Genomic DNA, 20,775 nt, shown 5'->3' with positions numbered 1-20,775 from the left:
GGACCTAACCAACTTTTAGGTTTCTCTTTTAAGGAAAAAGGGGAAAACTTTAACCTTATGAAATTAAGCCTATCAAGTTGATCATTACCATTGTAAAAAGTGCCAATAGCCTCTTCAAATTCCCTAACATGCACATAAGGATTGCCACATAAAAACAAGTTGACCATTTTGATATATCTATGAATCACATAAAAACAAGAGGAAATGGAGTTTCAAGGGAAGAAAAAGAAAACCATGCTTTGCTTCTCATTTGTGACCTCCTTGTCCATCCTCGGATACTTCTTGTGTGCTGCAACTAAAGACATGCATTACGATAGTCGACCCACAATCAAGGGAAGGAAAGATTGTTGACAGTTGCATTACTAGAGTCCTGTCTGATTTCTAGCAGATGCATAATAACTACACCAACACACTAAAGATTCCAAAGCAAAACCTCTTAGACTACATGCTCTATCAGCTGGTGAGCCATTCTACACACTAGTTGTGTTTTTGACTATATCTTCTTCTGAATCCTAGTAAACAAGGTCACAATTTCAAAGCCTCTAAACTTGTCAATTTCTCTGTTGACGTCTGAATTAAATATATTGTGGAATTACAAAGTAGTCTCTAAATTAAACAAGTGTATACCCAATTAATAATGAAAGAAGAAACAACATGATGGATCCAGTGGTAAACAGAGAATAGTTTCTTCTAGGGATTTCTGAAACCATGTAGGCAATACTCTGATTTCAACAAAGCTACTTCATTATTATTTGGGGTTTGACATGCGACCTTAACTCTTAGGGATGCATAGGCATGCATGGTATCACTTGCTATATGATAAATACTCTACTTGTTAACCAACGCAGCTCTTAATCTTTTGGACGACGTCCAAGTGCAAGCAATAATTGGTGCACAAACAAGTATGGAAGCAAACCTTTTGGCAGATTTAGGAGAAGAAGCTAAAGTACCTGTGATGTCTCTTCCTCTAACACATATCCCTTCTTTGTTGAGATCACACAGGATGAAACTTCTCAAATTATGGGAATCAGTGCCCTGATTGAAAAGTTCGAATGGAGGGATGTTATCCTTATATATGAGAACACGAAATACGGGAGAGACATCATTCCTTCTTTATTGGTCATTCCCTTACAGGAGAAAAATGTGTAAATTTCATTTGCTACCTCCTCAAGAAGCGAACAAATCATTGAAGAGCTCCAAAAGCTAATGCAACTGAATACTAAGGTTTTTCTCGTGCACATTTCACATTTGCTTGTGCCTTGCCTTTTCTTAAATGCAAAAAGATTAGGAATGATGGGTGAAGGTTATGCTTGGATATTATGACATCAAGTAGCATGAATTTCCTGCATTCCATGGATTTATCTGTAATTGAGTCAATGCAAGGAGTGGTAGGTTTGAAGTCTTGCATTCCAGCATCAAGGAGCCTCCACAATCTTACTTCAAGATTGAGGAGGAAATTTTACATGGAGGAGGCCAATGTAGAAGTAAGGGAGTTTAAGTGCAGATGCAATCTGGGCATATGATGCCCCTTGGGCTCTAGCAGAAGCAATTGAGAGGGCAAGGATAGTAAATTCTACAACTAACCAGCCATACACCAAAGTAGACCTACCAGATGATATAAATAATAGGAGGTCACTCGGACATGGAGTTCTGCTTCTTAGAGAGATATTGGAAGGTAGATTTAAAGGTTTAAGTGGTGAAACTCGGTATCCAAATGGGAAACGAAATTCAGGGGCATTTGAGATAGTAAAGTTGGGCTTTTGCCTTGTGTAGAAGGAAACATAAAGGAGTCCCACCTGCTTCATACCAAAAGAAAGTTAATTTCCACTGGTGATCTGGAGACAATCATTTGGCCTGGAGGATCAACAACAGTCTTGAAAGGTTCCAAGAATCAATTGAGTGAAGTAAAACTAAGAATTGGCTTGCCAGTGAAAGTAGGATTCAAGGACCTTGTGTGGGTGGACCATGATCTTCAGGGCAATAGAACATATATGTCACTGGATTTTGTATAGACGTGTTCAAAGCTGCAATTGGTGCTCTGCTATATAAAGTACATTACGAGTTTATTCCATTTCAGGATGCCAATGGACATTCTGCTGGAACTTACAATGATCTTGTTCACCAGGTTTATCTCAAGGTACACTTGGTTGTTGGTTTCTGGTAGAATGCAAACAATTAATGGCCCAAATCGGGATGTGAATGATACTACTGATGTTCTTTAATTGTGAACTAGTAAAGAACATGAGGCTGAAATTTTGCCTGGGGAGAAGTAATCAAACAACTTGGCAAAATAGAGCAAATAGGTTACTTCATTAAAAACCACATAACAACGTACATAGTAAAAGGCTAGCATGTTAATGGCAGCCTCATTAAAACCTTCTCGGGGAAAACCACTTGGGACAAAACCCAGAGAAGGAAAGAGTACCAATCCATATAATTAAACTAGAATAGAGTACCAATAAGTCTTACTATTTAATCTAATAGTAAAATAGAAACTAATTAAATTACAGATAATGTGGAAATCTGGCCACAACATGGACAAGCCACATATAAATGACAACTGGGATATCCACATACATGGCAGCTGAGGACGCGTGGAGGACTTGGGATTGAAGGTGCTGTTGGTGTTGGTCTGGGCTGATCAGCAGCAGATGGTGAGGGTGATGTTGGTGGGCCAGAATTCACAGGAAACTGCGTCATTGAAATCCCCCAATTCCTTCTTATTCCCCATTCACAGTCGAGTGAGCGCAATCTAGGTGAGAACAACCAAAGAAGAAATGACACGATTGCTACCATGACCAGGCAAAAGAGAACAAGTTGGATCCTAAACTCGATCTTGCTTCTTGGTGGTAAGCTAGGTGGTGGTAAGCTAGGTGGTGGTGCCCCTTCAAAAATCACATTCCCCTGCACCACATAGTATAAAGCAAGAAAGACAACATACATTTCAGTTACAAGATCTGACTGCTACTAACCAAGCAGATGACTCTTAAGAGTCTTCTTCTAATTCTTGTGATATCTACTAGCAATAGAAGCACATAAATATAAACATTGAATTATTATCTAAACAAGATGTGCAGTCCTGATTGACAGTCTTGCCAACTGAGAAGTAGAAATGTTAACAAAAGAATAGAACTATGTTTGAATATATCTCATACTCTAGGCTGATCACATAACAGTAAGTGTTGAAGTCCCAAAATATGCTGACATTCATTCATACAGAGCACACAATAAATGCCTAACTAGAATCACAAGCCAATAATTGACAAAATATATCTCATACTCTAGGCTGATCACATAACAGTAACTGTCAGTAAGTGTCGAAGTCTCAAAATATGATGACATTCATTCACACCGAGCACACAATAGATGCCTAACTAGAATCACAGGCCAATAATTGACAAAATATACCTCATACTCTAGGCTGATCACATAACAGTAAGTGTATTTTGATGACATTCATTCATACATAACACACAATAGATGCCTAACTAGAATCACAAGCCAATAATTGAGAAAATATATGTCATACTCTAGGCTGATCACATAACAGTAAGTGTATTTTGATGACATTCATTCTTACATAGCACACAATAGATGCCTAACTAAAATCACAAGCCAATAATAATTGACTAAATATATCTCATACTCTAGGCTGATCACATAACAGTAAGTGTCTAAGTGTCGAAGTCTCAAAATATGATGACATTCATTCATACATAGCACAGAATAGATGCCTAACTAGAATCACAAGCCAATAATTGACAAAGTCTCTAAATTAGTGATAATCTAACTTTGGATGTCCATGCCACAGAGTAGACCCAGGGACAAACTAATGGTTCATCTCATCTTCTAGCTTAGTGCCTCTTACAGTAGTGCCTAGTGACAATGGAACCATAGGACGCAAAGAGTGACATTGGAACCTGCGTGCAACTTCTATTAGGAAGCTTAAGTATATGTCTACCTTCCATAAGGGTGGTAACGACTACTGCCGCCAGAACCTGCCCTACTACCTTACAAGCCTCGAGGTCCACCATAACTAGCACCAAGTCCTGAACCAATTTGCCTTTTACTAAATGCCATGTTTCACCCTGTTTCTCTCCTAAGTTTTTGACATGTGGGAAACCACTTAACAGCACTTTTAACACTGTCAACTCTATTAAGTTAACCTCCCATCATCCAACCGAGCCCAACTCCACCCTTCTCTAGCTTGTCACCAGCCAACCTAAACCCTAAACCCTAAACCCTAAACCCGGTTTCTCTCCTAAGTTTTTCACATGTGGGAAACCACTTAACAGCACTTTTAACACTGCTAACTCTATTAAGTTAACCTCCCATCATCCCACCGAGCCCAACTCCACCCTTCTCTAGCTTATCACCAGCCAACCTAGACAGAGAACCACCCCATCCAACTACGACAGCCCACCTGTTCCCTCTCTATCTCAACCACTCGTCTGGTGGTGGTGCAGCAGATGCAGATGCAGCTATTATCTCCACAAACTTGAAAAACAAAAAATATGAAGATTTACCACAGATTTACCACAAACTCGAAAAACAAAAGGCAAAAACGAAAAACATACATCAGTGGCGGCATCGGCGGCGTTGGGTGGAGGTGCAGGTGCAGATGCAGACGCTGTGTCCACTATGAGAAGACTAGCCAGCAGCAAAATAAAGGATTTGGAAGCAGCCATTTCCTTTGTTCTTCCTTGAAACAGCTGTTCATTGAAACAAATACAATTTATACCAACATGTTCATTGAGATCTCAACTAAACATTCCAAAATAAGTTGGAAATTAATGAATTACCGTTTCTGTCTATTTCTTCTTTTGCCTACAGACATTTTGGATAGGTTTTTGGTCAATCTTGAAGCCAACAAAGAGAGGGAGAAGGAAGGATTCGGAGAGAGAAAGGAAAGGAGAGGAGGAAAAAGAAAAGATAGGATACGATGGCCACTGCGTGTGTGGAGGGAAGAAGAAGAAGCTACCATTATTGGTAAATGTCAGAGAGAGAGAGAGAGAGAGAGGAATTATGAACGTTTTTTTGTTTGGGGCTGGCCCCGGCTCCTTATCTTTTAATTTCATTTTTTATTTTATTTTCTCTTTCTTCTCATTGCCAGTCTGCCTGTGTATTTCAAGTTTTGAAATTGATAACTCATTAATGGTTGAAAGGGAGATTAATTTATTTTATGACTAAAGTATATTGTAGTGTTTGATAAATTAAATAGAAAATTTTATTCAAAAAAAATTTAGTAGTGCCCAAAAATGTTATTATTCAATTTGTATAAAATAAATAAAATTTTCACATAAATAAATTTGCGAGTCTATTTTCATTAATTGAGGAGCTTTTACTAATATTTGCCAATCCATATAATTAAACTAGAATAGAGTACCAATAAGTCTTACTATTTAATCTAATAGTGAAATAGAAACTAATTAAATTACAGATAATGTGAAAATCTGGCCACAATATGGACAAGCCACATATAAATGACAACTGGGATATCCACATACATGGCAGCTGAGGACGCGTGGAGGACTTGGGATTGGAGGTGCTGTTGGTGTTGGTCTGGGCCGATCAGTAGCAGATGGTGAGGGTGCTGTTGGTGGGCCAGAATTCACAGGAAACAGCGTCATTGAAATCCCCCAATTCCTTCTCATTCCCCATTCATAGTAGAGTGAGTGCAATCTAGGTGAGAACAACCAAAGAAGAAATGACACGATTGCTACCATGACCAGGCAAAAGAGAACAAGTTGGATCCTAAACTCGATCTTGCTTCTTGGTGGTAAGCCAGGTGGTGGTAAGCTAGGTGGTGGTGCCCCTTCAAAAATCACATTCCCCTGCACCACATAGTATAAAGCAAGAAAGACAACATACATTTCAGTTACAGGATCTGACTGCTACTAACCAAGCAGATGACTCTAAGAGTCTTCTTCTAATTCTTGTGATATCTGATAGCAATAGAAGCACACAAATATAAACATTGAACTATTATCTAAACAAGATGTGCAGTCCTGATTGACAGTCTTGCCAACTGAGAAGTAGAAATGTTAACAAAAGAATAGAACTATGTTTGAATATATCTCATACTCTAGACTGATCACATAACAGTAAGTGTTGAAGTCTCAAAATATGCTGACATTCATTCATACAGAGCACACAATAGATGCCTAACTAGAATCACAAGCCAATAATTGACAAAATATATCTCATACTCTAGGCTGATCACATAACAGTAACTGTTAGTAAGTGTCGAAGTCTCAAAATATGATGACATTCATTCACACCGAGCACACAATAGATGCCTAACTAGAATCACAGGCCAATAATTGACTAAATATATCTCATACTCTAGGCTGATCACATAACAGTAAGTGTATTTTGATGACATTCATTCATACATAGCACATAATAGATGCCTAACTAGAATCACAAGCCAATAATTGAGAAAATATATGTCATACTCTAAGCTGATCACATAACAGTAAGTATATTTTGATGACATTCATTCATACATAGCACACAATAGATGCCTAACCAGAATCACAAGCCAATAATTGAGAAAATATATGTCATACTCTAGGCTGATCACATAACAGTAAGTGTATTTTGATGGCATTCATTCTTACAGAGCACACAATAGATGCCTAACTAGAATCACAAGCCAATAATAATTGACTAAATATATATCATACTCTAGGCTGATCACATAACAGTAAGTGTATTTTGATGACATTCATTCATACATAGCACACAATAGATGCCTAACTAGAATCACAAGCCAATAATTGAGAAAATATATGTCATACTCTAGGCTGATCACATAATAGTAAGTGTATTTTGATGACATTCATTCATACATAGCACACAATAGATGCCTAACTAGAATCACAAGTCAATAATTGAGAAAATATATGTCATACTCTAGGCTGATCACATAACAGTAAGTGTATTTTGATGACATTCATTCATACAGAGCACACAATAGATGCCTAACTAGAATCACAAACCAATAATTGACAAAATATATCTCGTACTCTAGGCTGATCACATAACAGTAACTGTCAGTAAGTGTCGAAGTCTCAAAATATGATGACATTCATTCATACATAGCACACAATACATGCCTAACTAGAATCACAAGCCAATAATTGACAAAGTCTCCAAATTAGTGATAATCTAACTTTGGATGTCCATGCCACAGAGTAGACCCAGGGACAAACTAATGGTTCATCTCATCTTCTAGCTTAGTGCCTCTTGCAGTAGTGCCTAGTGACAATGGAACCATAGGACGCGAAGAGTGACATTGGAACCTGCGTGCAACTTCTATTGGGAAGCTTAAGTATATGTCTACCTTCCATAAGGGTGGTAACGACTACTGCCGCCGGAACCTGCCCTACTACCGTACTAGCCTCGAGGTCCACCATAACTAACACCAGGTCCTGAACCAATTTGCCTTTTACTAAATGTCATGTTTCACCCTGTTTCTCTCCTAAGTTTTTGACATGTGGGAAACCACTTAACAACACTTTTAACACTGTTAACTCTATTAAGTTAACCTCCCATCATCCCACCGAGCCCAACTCCACCCTTCTCTAGCTTGTCACCAGCCAACCTAAACCCTAAACCCTAAACCCGGTTTTTCTCCTAAGTTTTTCACATGTGGGAAACCACTTAACAGCACTTTTAACACTGCTAACTCTATTAAGTTAACCTCTCATCATCCCACCGAGCCCAACTCCACCCTTCTCGAGCTTATCACCAGCCAATCTAGATAGAGAACCACCCCACCCAACTACAACAGCCCACCTGTTCCCTCCCTATCTCAACCACTCGTCTGGTGGAGGTGCAACAGATGCAGATGCAGCTTTTATCTCCACAAACTTGAAAAACAAAAAATATGAAGATTTACCACAGATTTACCAAAAACTCGAAAAACAAAAGGCAAAAACGTAAAACATACATCAGCGGCTGCGGCGGCGTTGGGTGGAGGTGCAGGTACAGATGCAGATACTGTGTCCACTATGAGAAGACTAGCCAGCAGCAAAATAAAGGATTTGGAAGCAGCCATTTCCTTTGTTCTTCCTTGAAACAGCTGTTCATTGAAACAAATACAATTTATACCAACATGTTCATTGAGATCTCAACTAAACATTCCAAAATAAGTTGGAAATTAATGAATTACCGTTTCTGTCTGTTTCTTCTTTTGCCTACAGACATTTTGGATAGGTTTTTGGTCAATCTTGAAGCCAACAAAGAGAGGGAGAAGGAAGGATTCGGAGAGAGAAAGGAGAGGAGAGGAGGAAGAAGAAAAGATAGGATACGCTGGCCACTGCGTTTGTGGAGGGAAGAAGAAGAAGCTACCATTATTGGTAAATGTTAGAGAGAGAGAGAGAGAGAGAGAGGAATTATGAACGTTTTTTTGTTTGGGGCTGGCCTCGGCTCCATATGTTTTAATTTCGCTTTTTATTTTATTTTCTCTTTCTTCTCATTGCCAGTCTGTCTGTGTATTTCAAGTTTTGAAATTGATAACTCATTAATGGTTGGAAGGGAGATTAATTTATTCTATAACAAAAGTATATTGTAGTGTTTGATAAATTAAATAGAAAATTTTATTCAAAAAAAATTTAGTAGTGCCCAAAAATGTTATTATTCAATTTGTATAAAATAAATAAAATTTTCACATAAATAAATTTGCCAGTCTATTTTCATTAATTGAGGAGCTTTTACTAATATTTACCAATCCATATAATTGAACTAGAACAGAGTACCAATAAGTCTTACTATTTAATCTAATAGTAAAATAGAAACTAATTAAATTACAGATAATGTGGAAATCTGGCCACAATATGGACAAGCCACATATAAATGACAACTGGATATCCACATACATGGCAGCTGAGGACGCGTGGAGGACTTGGGATTGGAGGTGCTGTTGGTGTTGGTCTGGGCCGATCAGTAGCAGATGGTGAGGGTGCTGTTGGTGGGCCAGAATTCACAGGAAACGGCGTCATTGAAATCCCCCAATTCCTTCTCATTCCCCATTCATAGTAGAGTGAGTGCAATCTAGGTGAGAACAACCAAAGAAGAAATGACACGATTGCTACCATGACCAGGCAAAAGAGAACAAGTTGGATCCTAAACTCGATCTTGCTTCTTGGTGGTAAGCTAGGTGGTGCTGCCCCTTCAAAAATCACATTCCCCTGCACCACATAGTATAAAGCAAGAAAGACAACATACATTTCAGTTACAAGATCTGACTGCTACTAACCAAGCAGATGACTCTAAGAGTCTTCTTCTAATTCTTGTGATATCTGCTAGCAATAGAAGCACATAAATATAAACATTGAACTATTATCTAAACAAGATGTGCAGTGCTGATTGACAGTCTTGCCAACTGAGAAGTAGAAATGTTAACAAAAGAATAAAACTATGTTTGAATATATCTCATACTCTAGACTGATCACATAACAGTAAGTGTTGAAGTCTCAAAATATGCTGACATTCATTCATACAGAGCACACAATAGATGCCTAACTAGAATCACAAGCCAATAATTGACAAAATATATCTCATACTCTAGGCTGATCACATAACAGTAACTGTCAGTAAGTGTCGAAGTCTTAAAATATGATGACATTCATTCACACCGAGCACACAATAGATGCCTAACTAGAATCACAGGCCAATAATTGACAAAATATATCTCATACTCTAGGCTGATCACGTAACAGTAAGTGTATTTTGATGACATTCATTCATACATAGCACACAATAGATGCCTAACTAGAATCACAAGCCAATAATTGAGAAAATATATGTCATACTCTAGGCTGATCACATAACAGTAAGTGTATTTTGATGACATTCATTCATACATAGCACATAATAGATGCCTAACTAGAATCACAAGCCAATAATTGAGAAAATCTATGTCATACTCTAGGCTGATCATATAACAGTAAGTGTATTTTGATGACATTCATTCTTACAGAGCACACAATAGATGCCTAACTAGAATCACAAGCCAATAATAATTGACTAAATATATCTCATACTCTAGGCTGATCACATAACAGTAAGTGTATTTTGATGACATTCATTCATACATAGCACACAATAGATGCCTAACTAGAATCACAAGCCAATAATTGAGAAAATATATGTCATACTCTAGGCTGATCACATAACAGTAAGTGTATTTTGATGACATTCATTCATACAGAGCACATAATAGATGCCTAACTAGAATCACAAGCCAATAATTGGCAAAATATATCTCATACTCTAGGCTGATCACATAACAGTAACTGTCAGTAAGTGTCGAAGTCTCAAAATATGATGACATTCATTCATACATAGCACACAATACATGCCTAACTAGAATCACAAGCCAATAATTGACAAAGTCTCTAAATTAGTGATAATCTAACTTTGGATGTCCATGCCACAGAGTAGACCCAGGGACAAACTAATGGTTCATCTCATCTTCTAGCTTAGTGCCTCTTGCAGTAGTGCCTAGTGACAATGGAACCATAGGACGCGAAGAGTGACATTGGAACCTGCGTGCAACTTCCATTGGGAAGCTTAAGTATATGTCTACCTTCCATAAGGGTGGTAACGACTACTGGCGCCGGAACCTGCCCTACTACCGTACAAGCCTCGAGGTCCACCATAACTAGCACCAGGTCCTGAACCAATTTGCCTGTTACTAAATGCCATGTTTCACCCTGTTTCTCTCCTAAGTTTTTGACATGTGGGAAACCACTTAACAACACTTTTAACACTGTTAACTCTATTAAGTTAACCTCCCATCATCCCATCTAGCCCAACTCCACCTTTCTCTAGCTTATCACCAGCCAACCTAAACCCTAAACCCTAAACCTGGTTTCTCTCCAAAGTTTTTGACATGTGGGAAACCACTTAACAACACTTTTAACACCGTTAACTCTATTAAGTTAACCTCCCATCATCCCACCGAGCCCAACTCCACCCTTCTCGAGCTTATCACCAGCCAACCTAGACAGAGAACCACCCCACCCAACTTCGACAGCCCACCTGTTCCCTCCCTATCTCAACCACTCGTCTGGTGGAGGTGCAGCAGATGCAGATGCAGCTATTATCTCCACAAACTTGAAAAACAAAAAATATGAAGATTTACCACAGATTTACCTCAAACTCGAAAAACAAAAGGCAAAAACGAAAAACATACATCAGTGGCGACGGCGGCATTGGGTGGAGGTGCAGGTGCAAATGCAGATACTGTGTCCACTATGAGAAGACTAGCCAGCAGCAAAATAAAGGATTTGGAAGCAGCCATTTCCTTTGTTATTCCTTGAAACAGCTGTTCATTGAAACAAATACAATTTATACCAACATGTTCATTGAGATCTCAACTAAACATTCCAAAATAAGTTGGAAATTAATGAATTACCGTTTCTGTCTATTTCTTCTTTTGCCTACAGACATTTTGGATAGGTTTTTGGTCAATCTTGAAGCCAACAAAGAGAGGGAGAAGAAAGGATTCGGAGAGAGAAAGGAGAGGAGAGGAGGAAGAAGAAAAGATAGGATACGCTGGCCACTGCGTGTGTGGAGGGAAGAAGAAGAAGCTACCATTATTGGTAAATGTCAGAGAGAGAGAGAGAGAGGAATTATGAACATTTTTTTGTTTGGGGTTGGCCTCGGCTCCTTATCTTTTAATTTCGTTTTTTATTTTATTTTCTCTTTCTTCTCATTGCTAGTCTGTCTGTGTATTTCAAGTTTTGAAATTGATAACTCATTAATGGTTGGAAGGGAGATTAATTTATTCTATAAATAAAGTATATTGTAGTGTTTGATAAATTAAATAGAAAATTTTTTTAAATTTTTTATTCAAAAAAAATTTAGTAGTGCCCAAAAATGTTAGTATTCAATTTGTATAAAATAAATAAAATTTTCACATAAATAAATTTGCCAGTCTATTTTCATTAATTGAGCAGCTTTTACTAATATTTACCATTTATTATTATTATTATTCTATATATGTATGTCATTTTTTATTATTGAAAAAATGAAGATTATGAAGATATATTTGAGAATTTCATAAATTTTTCTTTAAAAATTTGCTTTTGTTAGGTCTTGATCAAAACTGTCTTCAAATAATTTTGATGTATGCTTGTGAGGGGTGATAATTTCCGACATGATCTGAATAATTACTCAAAATTTGTATAGAAAATTAGGTGGGTCAACCTACATAACTAACATTGAAGGTCAAATTTGAGTCAACACGTCATGAATTCACCAACTTGCGAAATGACCTACTTACTTGACAATTTTGGCATATGCTTGTATCTTTTTTATTTAATAGGTGATGATTTAGTAGCTAGGCAGAGATCTTTTCTAGGCATCAAGAGGATTAAATATGTTGGACACATATAAGCTGCACATTTGAAAAAAGAAAAAAAGAAAAAAGCGTAGGGCACAAATTAATTAATTAATTGAGAATAATGTATTTACAAGTTCCACATATTCTTTGTGTACAGAGAGGGCCCTATCTATATATAAATATATTTACTTTGACAATTCTTGAAGTTGAACTAGTGTTTGATCGATAAGGTGTGTGTGGGACCATTATTGAATATTATATGTATGTGACCGTATAAAATTTATTTATGTATTTTGTTTATTGAATAAAATAAGAAGAAAGCAAGCATGTTTTTAATTCAGAGAGAGAGAGAGAGAGAGAGAGAGAGAGAGAGAGAGAGATAGGAATTTAGTTTGGTGGTGATAGGTTCCCATGCTTGAAATGTGGGGCCAAGCCAAGACCACATTAGTTTTCTAGTTAAATGTGGAATAATGGGGGTATTCTTAGTTGGGTGGCATTGAAGCATGTTTGAAACTTTGTGCGATTAACAGTTTGGTTGTCTTTAACTCCCACTCATGAGCAATTCAATTACGCGCATTTCCTCATAGTCCAAACACATGCAGTCTTAAAAATCCATTTTAGAGGTTATGATTAACCTGGGCTATAGCCCAGGCAAATTTTTTTATTTTTTTATTTTTTCTAGTCTAAAATAGCATTAGATATGGACTTAATAGGTTTGTATGCAAGGTAAATTTAGCCCACTCTATTTTAAAATCCTGAATCTGTCTAGGAATGAGTGGTAAAAACATTCAAAACTAATTAACACTAAAGTTCTCTCACACAACTTTTCTCTTACCTGTCACATTTGGAAAAATACATCTCTATTAATTTCCTCTATATTAACAAGTTGAGTTGCTATGGATCTGAGGAGGGAGAGTCTTGTGTCGAACGATATGTTGCAGGGTTTTGTGGAGGTTAGATGTACTAACTGCCCGCTGAGCTTCTCTAAACCCATCTCCATATATTTTGTCAACTCTCGTTGTCATCTTGTATGCATGAATTATTTTCAAAATCTTCGTAAACTCAGCCTGCTCGGTTGTGTAAGAGTCCAAATTATTCTTCCCCTCATCACAAAACCATTCCAACCACAGGTGTGCCATCACTTCACAAATACCTTCACACACTTTTCTATCCAACTTCTTACAACCTATTACAATTTACAAGTACATAAACCATCATTTACAGAATAAAATATAGGCTATATATTTCACTAATTACGAGGGAAAAATAGCTTAACAAAAAATTTATCATTCAAAGAAAAAAAATGATATTTCATTACGAGAGAAATAGATGAAGAAAAAAATATCTTTTATTCGAACCTTTAAGAATTAACCATGCATGCATCATCTCATGTGCCAAGATCGCGCCCATTATAACACTGCATGCAAATAAACATTTATTGTATAAATATGAGTTAAGAGTAATTATCCTGCATTCCAAGTGCCAAAGTCATCTATATAGGAGTTGGATGCAGAATTTCCTAAAATTAAAAATAATAAAGGAAGATGGCCTATGAGCTATGAAAATAAATTATAAAGAATGCAGTTAGAATTTGGGAATGAGGAAGTGCAAAAATGAATTTAAAATAAAAGTTTCTAAACAAAAATTTATAATGAAAGGTATTTGAGAAAAAGTACTCTGGCATTCCGAACAAAAGTAAGATTGATGAGACTTTGGCCTTGGTCAACGCCTTTTTAGCTTTCTGCACTTGAATATTATTCCCATTTCTTGACCAATTTGTAATCTATTACAAATCAAAAGGATAAAATCATCAAACCCCAAACAAATCTTTTTTATTTTGTTTGTTTAACAACCAACACCAAACAAAATAATTACCTTATGACAAAAAAGATCCCACATTTTAATTGATATGGTAGAAAAAAAAAAATTGCGATCTGCAGGTTTTATTACTAGAAATAATGAAGCTAAACCAATCATTGCCTAAAGCATTTGCATTTAAACACTCTTTAATATGGGCTAATTAATCAGCTAAAACTGTCTAACATATAAATGGAAGGGGATTCAAAGACACTAATCCAAATTATCACAAAAAAGGCACATTTACAATCCAAATTACAATCTAAAACTGGCAACTTTTGGAAAAGCTCTAACACTTCTCAATCAATGGCATTTACAAGGAGCGCAACATGGTAGCTAATCTTTTATTTAGGGCGTTAATAATTAAATTGTAAAGAATCCTATAGTATTTTTTTAAAAAAATAAGATTTTTCAAAACAACATAGACTATTTTAGGCCTTAATATGTCTCTTACCGTCCAGACTTTTCTGTGATCGAATGTGGTCAATCCAATCGCACCCCTGCATATATTCAAAAGAAATACCATTAAGAAATGATCAATAAAAAATAAAAACGAAATAAATCCTTCGGTGTATTAGCATCATGTACTGCATTTTATTTTTATAAACGAGAGTGAGAGTCATCAAACATGAGATGTCTTTTATGGTGTGTTTACTAATTAGAAATTGGAATTCTCATCAGGAATTGAATTCAGCCTATGGAGAATTCCTTCGTTTACTTCACATCAAAGAATTGAAAAGTAAGCGGGGCCCACACAAAATTAGGAATTGAATTCCTGATTTTGGAGGAATTCAATTCCGGAATAGAAGGTGGTATTTTAATTTCTGGAGAATTCACCCATTAGGAATTCATCTTTTTTACCCATTATATCCTCACACAAATTTCAAAATTCCAAATATGTCATCTACTTTAACCCAAAAATGAGGACATTTTAGTAATTAATACCACTCATACCCAATACCATATGGTTTAGTAAACAACTTCAATAGGAATTCGGAATCTAACTCCCCTCAATTCATATGATTTAGTAAACAACTTCATTAGGAATCCGGAATCTAATTCTCCTCAATCCAACTCCTCATTAATTCAATTCCTCCTCAATTCAATTCCTTCTAAGTCAATTAAGGATTAGTAAACATGCCATTAATATTAGGAAGAATCTACTTACAACACTATTCAAAACAAATATGATTTTACTAGTAATGTTAATTACTTGCCTTTTGTCCATGTAGTCTTTGTCGACCAATAGAATAGGAATGTCCTTATCCACTTCGAGATTTAACTCTTTATAAAATTCACGCATCTTTTCAATAAGACGGTTGCATTTACTTGGATCCAAAATAGCAATAGAATAGCAATCCAAGCAAAGTTTACGGCCATCTCCAAGGTTCACATATTCCATTTGTCCTTCTGTCTGTCCAAACGAAAATTTTAATCATTAGCTTCATTAAAAAAAAAATTAAAAAAAATTAATACCTAAAACATGAATAGGTACATTAAAAAAACACAAAACCAAAAGTAAACATGTTAAATTATTCTCTCTACAAATTTGTTAAATGAAAACTAGTATATTGGATAAGATATATATACACACGTATCCTAAAAGAGCATCGTTTATTAAATACGTTGTTATCCACCTCTTTAATAAAAGTGGACCCTATATACACAAAAATACTATCACAGGCACAGCACACACAAAATAGGTAAACACACGTCATCACAATATAATATAAAATCATAAAATTTAAAAAGAAAATTATTTGGAAATTAGACACCCTTCTTAGAAAGCAAAAGGCTAACCGAACAATATATTATGACTCTGCCTAGCTAGAGGCAACATGGAGATGGTGAACCCAGCTCCTCTCCATTGCCATTCCGAATACCAACCTGGAATCTGTAACAACCACTGCACCTCGGAGTCCCATCAACTTCATGCATCTTGCAGAATTTAAAACCCCAGAATGTCAATTGCCTCAAATTATCCTATGGGAAAAAGAAAAAGAAAAAAAATCAGAATTGAAGAAATATATTTAGGTAGAATGGAGTTAAAATTTGGGTTGCATACCCATCTTTCAATATTTCGATTGCAAACATGGCATATTTCGAAATTTGGTCCACTGTTATAACCCAAAAACCTTGGCGGGGGCTTGTTGGGAACGCGAGGAGAGCAAGTATTTCCCATCAACCTCAAAAACTAATATATGTAGCACCGAAGCTAAGCTACAAATAATAAGCACACAAGAAAAGTATAGGGCTTACAAGTTTTTTTATCACACTCAATATGTTTTAGCAGTCTCTCCTGGGATTTTATTTGCTTATATAGACACAATTTATATTGTTGCGATATGTTTAAAATGATTGATTCCTTACTCCTAGAAGGATTCCTCTAGTTACCCCTTTTTTATAAAAAATTAACCATAATTGTATTCAATAATTGGGCATAAAGATCAAATACCCGTAGTTACCTTTTTTTTTTAAAAAAAAATTAACGATAATTGTATTCAATAATTGGACATAAAGATCAAATATCCGTAGGTACCCGTTTTATTATAGTTAACTTATTATATTTATTGTACTAGAGTTTGCACCTTATATGTAGTTAACTTTTTTGGAGATATACGCACGCTTATAATAAAACCAAACTTATAATACGGCCTGGCCATCTCCTAATTGAAGACAAATTAAATTTAGTTAATTGTTTTTATCACGTGATTTCATATTTTCCCCTCATTCATAATCCACATGCTTCTTTTCATTTGCAATGGTATACACATGCTTTAACTAATTAGAATCTGTTTCAGCACACATGAGTTTGCATCCTTTCGTTCACGCCACACAGAGAGAGAGAGAGAGAGAGAGTCTCCATGATCCACGTGGGACCCAAGAAAATGTCATAATATGACCAAGATATTTCTGCTCTGATTTCATTTTTGCGGACAAAACAACTGCAAAAAAAAAGCTTTTTAATGGAAATACAAAAGGGATGCTGACCCTATTAAGCATTGGAAAACGTCAAACTTTTGGGCCCCTAAATTAATAACAATAGGATACATAGAAAATAAGGTCCTATTAAAAAAATGACAAATAATATTGCAGCTTAACTAAATGCTTCTTTACCCTATTATTAAGTCTAACTAACTAAATAACTAAAGAGTTTTTTTTATTTAAACCCCACACTTCTCTTTATTCACCCTAATACTTAAATCATTAAGATATTAAGTTTTATTATTGTGTAAAAAGATTAAAAAAATCAACCAACGTAATATTTAATCCTAGTACATCTATATACACCCCCCTCCGGAAACAAGTTCAAATGCATGGCTCAATATCCCACCACGTACCACCCCTCCTAATCGCCTAAATTCGTCTTTAGGTACTAAAACTTCATCATCGTTATCATCATCGTACCACTAACAACTGAGTCAGATGATCCAACGGTAGATCTGCGTTCGAGTCTCTAGGATTCCTCAAGTTTCCTAGGAAGTGCAAAAGATGCACAAAGAAACATATGGAGATGCGTTATTACAAATTCTGTTCCTGCCAATTCTACTTGTGAAAATGCAGCACCCTTCAGTTTACCAATCCTAGCGGCAGGCCACACAAAGTTGTTCCAGTAACAGGACAAGATCCAACTTTATCATAAAACCAAATAACAAAAAACAGCGCAAGATAGCAAGTGCATCATTTTCATATGTAATTTCACATAGCAGGAAATTTGGAAATTGGTAAGGAAAAATTTATACCAGCCAAAGTCTTCACAACAGCTTGTCCATTTCACCCAGATTTCAAAAAGTTTGCAAGACTAGTTGAGCAACAAGTAAGAGAAAAAAAAAAAAAAAATGTTTGGGCCAAATAGTAACAGAGACATTTTATCGAACACCTGGTAGACGAACTTTCTATATGCATTCAATCCAGCACTTGTAACAAATAATGGAAGACCAGTCACTGAACAACCAACAATCAAACACTAAATTCAAACTTGGAGTCACACCTGGAAGATTAAAGACTCACTCAGACCTTGAAAACAAGCAGCAAAAAAAAAACACAAAAAACAAAAACAAAACCAACCAAAAAAAAAAAAAGGGCAAGAAAAGGCCAAAAAAAATAATTTGAAAATCACGCCAAAAGTGCAAAAAAAAAAAAAAAAAGAGAGAGAGACCATTTTTTGATTTATGTGTGTCATCTTTGCACAAGGGCCATTAGGGGTGGGCATCGAGACAGGAAAATCAAAACACCGAATCAGACTGGATGAAAAAAATGGTTGATTAAAAAAGTCAACAAATCGGCACCGAATTGGACCAAACCGATTGCAACCAATTCCAATTCCAGTTTCACACAACACCAAATCGGATCAGACCGAACTGAACCAGACTAGTTCCAACCAATTCCAATTATAGTTTCACATGGCACCAAATCGAACTTGACTGGTTTTGTATATTTTTTTTTGGCTTATTATCACAAAACATCCCTAAGGTTTACAAAACTATCAGATTGCATCCTTAATATTTTTTTGTGTCACTTGTGGTCCTCAATGTTAGTATGTGCGATCACAAATGGTCCCTGCTGTTAGGTTCCGTCAAAAACTCCGTTAGTTTGCTGACATGACATATATATATATATATATCACAAAACATCCCTGAGGTTCACCCACCTATCACAAATGATACTTATGAAATTTTTTAATTTTTTAAATTTAAAATTCATAAAATTTTAGTTTTCTTTTTAAAATTATTTATAAATGAAAAAACCATTTATAGAAGGATTTTAATCTTGAGGACCATTTATGAACCCTAAACCCTTAATTTTTTCATTTTTAAATTTTATGAATTTTAAATTATTTTTTAAAAACTCCATTAGTTTGTTGATATTGCATATATATGGAGCCCACATCTACAATAATATAGTGTCACATGTATTTAAAATTCATAAAATTTTAAAAAGAAAACCAAAATTTTATGAATTTTAAATAATAAAAATTTTAAAAAATTTCACAGGGACCATTTGTGATAGGTGGGTGAACCTCAGAGATGTTTTGTGATACACATATATGCCACGTCAGCAAACTAACAGAGTTTTTGATAGAATCTAACGGCAGAGATCATTTGTGATCACACATACTAACCTTGAGGACCAAGAATGACAAAAAAATATATTAAGGATGCAATCTGATAGTTTCGTAAACCTTAGGGACGTTTTGTGATAATAAGCCTTTTTTTTTTTTGTGTACAAAATTATTAAAATCTAATTCTACATTTTTAATCTTATAACTAATATTTTTCCAAGTCCAACTTTAAAACATCTCCCTTTGTATGAAATCGGATCATTTATTAATTTTTAAGCACAAAAAATAAATTTTTTGTTGGAAAAAATAATAATATTAAGAATCCAGTTCAAAACTAAATCGAAATTGGTGAGAACTGGACCGGTCGGTTTCAAAAAAGATTTACTAGAACCGGACCAATTAAATAAAACCAATTTCAATTTCAATTTGAAGTGAGAACCAAACTAAACCGAACTCTATCCACCCCTGAGGGTCATGCTAATCTTCTCTGTATCGTTCCAATTTTATCATGTCCCCAAAGAAAGCTTCTATTGACCAAAAAAAAAAAAACCATATATAAAGCATTCATGCATAGAGGGGTTTTTTTAATGTGGGATTTACGGGCGGGCCCCATGTCTAACAAGCACTACCGTCCTTTATTACTTGGGGCTTTCTTTGCTGATTTAATCCAAAAACTAAAAGCCCAGACACAACCCCATTTGCCATTTGCCATTAACAGAACAGTTAAGCCACCAAACTAATTTTCATTCCAAATATTCAATAAACAAGTTCCACAGAAAAAATAAAATAAAATATTCTTGAAACACAGCTTGAGAGGATAAAAACTTCAGTTTTGGGTTTTTTTTTAAATCAAAGACCATTTATGACAAAAATTCTATAAAATCATGAATTTAGGATCAAAATAATTTATATATAAGTCCGCATGTGGGGTTATATGAATCTCACAGTTGTCATGGTTCTCCAATATTTGTTCGTTTATTAATTTAACCAATTACGTTGATGAAATCCGTAGGAACATACACTTGTTTTAGTAATTCTTTTACCCACCAGCATAATGTTGGAAGAAACACAGCACACCTCAACATTAAAAGTAAAACTCAAACCCTCCATATCCATATTCAACTGTACAAGAGCTCTTACTCAAAATTCACAAAACTTCTTATGCTAGGTGAACCTCGGTTTCGTTCAGATCTGGTCTAAACTCCAAGCATATTAATGTAATTCTTAAATGGGTGATGCTAGGGAGACCAACTCTAACGACCATTTTGTTGATGGGTATAAGACTTACACATACACACCATTGAAGAGGTCTGCGTACGTATAAAATTCCATCCAGGTGTCGCTCTCCATGTACAAACGTCCTGCAGGCCACATTCCTTTTGGACTTGTGGGGGGCCGAGGGGGGTATTGTGGAATTTCCTGATTTGGCTTCACTTATTAGGGCGAAGCCTTCGTCTCAAGCGGGAACAGGGGAATGGTCAATTTATGGGCCACACAA

The 20,775-nt window shown here is 35.8% G+C and overlaps 1 protein-coding gene and 1 pseudogene across 1 annotated transcript; one reads left to right on the top strand and one right to left on the bottom strand.

Annotated features, from left to right (window-relative positions):
• Positions 205-2,164, top strand: LOC109947369 (annotated as a pseudogene).
• On the bottom strand, positions 11,064-16,397 carry LOC18786306 (protein DA1). The gene is made up of 9 exons (XM_007220093.2): positions 16,281-16,397; positions 16,103-16,198; positions 15,433-15,629; positions 14,670-14,715; positions 14,035-14,141; positions 13,717-13,775; positions 13,327-13,544; positions 11,207-11,338; positions 11,064-11,126 (listed from the first exon to the last, which is right to left on the bottom strand). The coding sequence occupies exons 1-9, from the start codon at positions 16,395-16,397 to the stop codon at positions 11,064-11,066; spliced, it is 1,035 nt and encodes a 344-aa protein (XP_007220155.2).

The sequence above is a fragment of the Prunus persica genome, chromosome G2 (assembly GCF_000346465.2).
Source record: "Prunus persica cultivar Lovell chromosome G2, Prunus_persica_NCBIv2, whole genome shotgun sequence".
In the NCBI taxonomy this organism is placed as follows: Eukaryota; Viridiplantae; Streptophyta; class Magnoliopsida; order Rosales; family Rosaceae; genus Prunus; species Prunus persica.
This window is presented reverse-complemented; position numbering and strand designations above follow the sequence as displayed.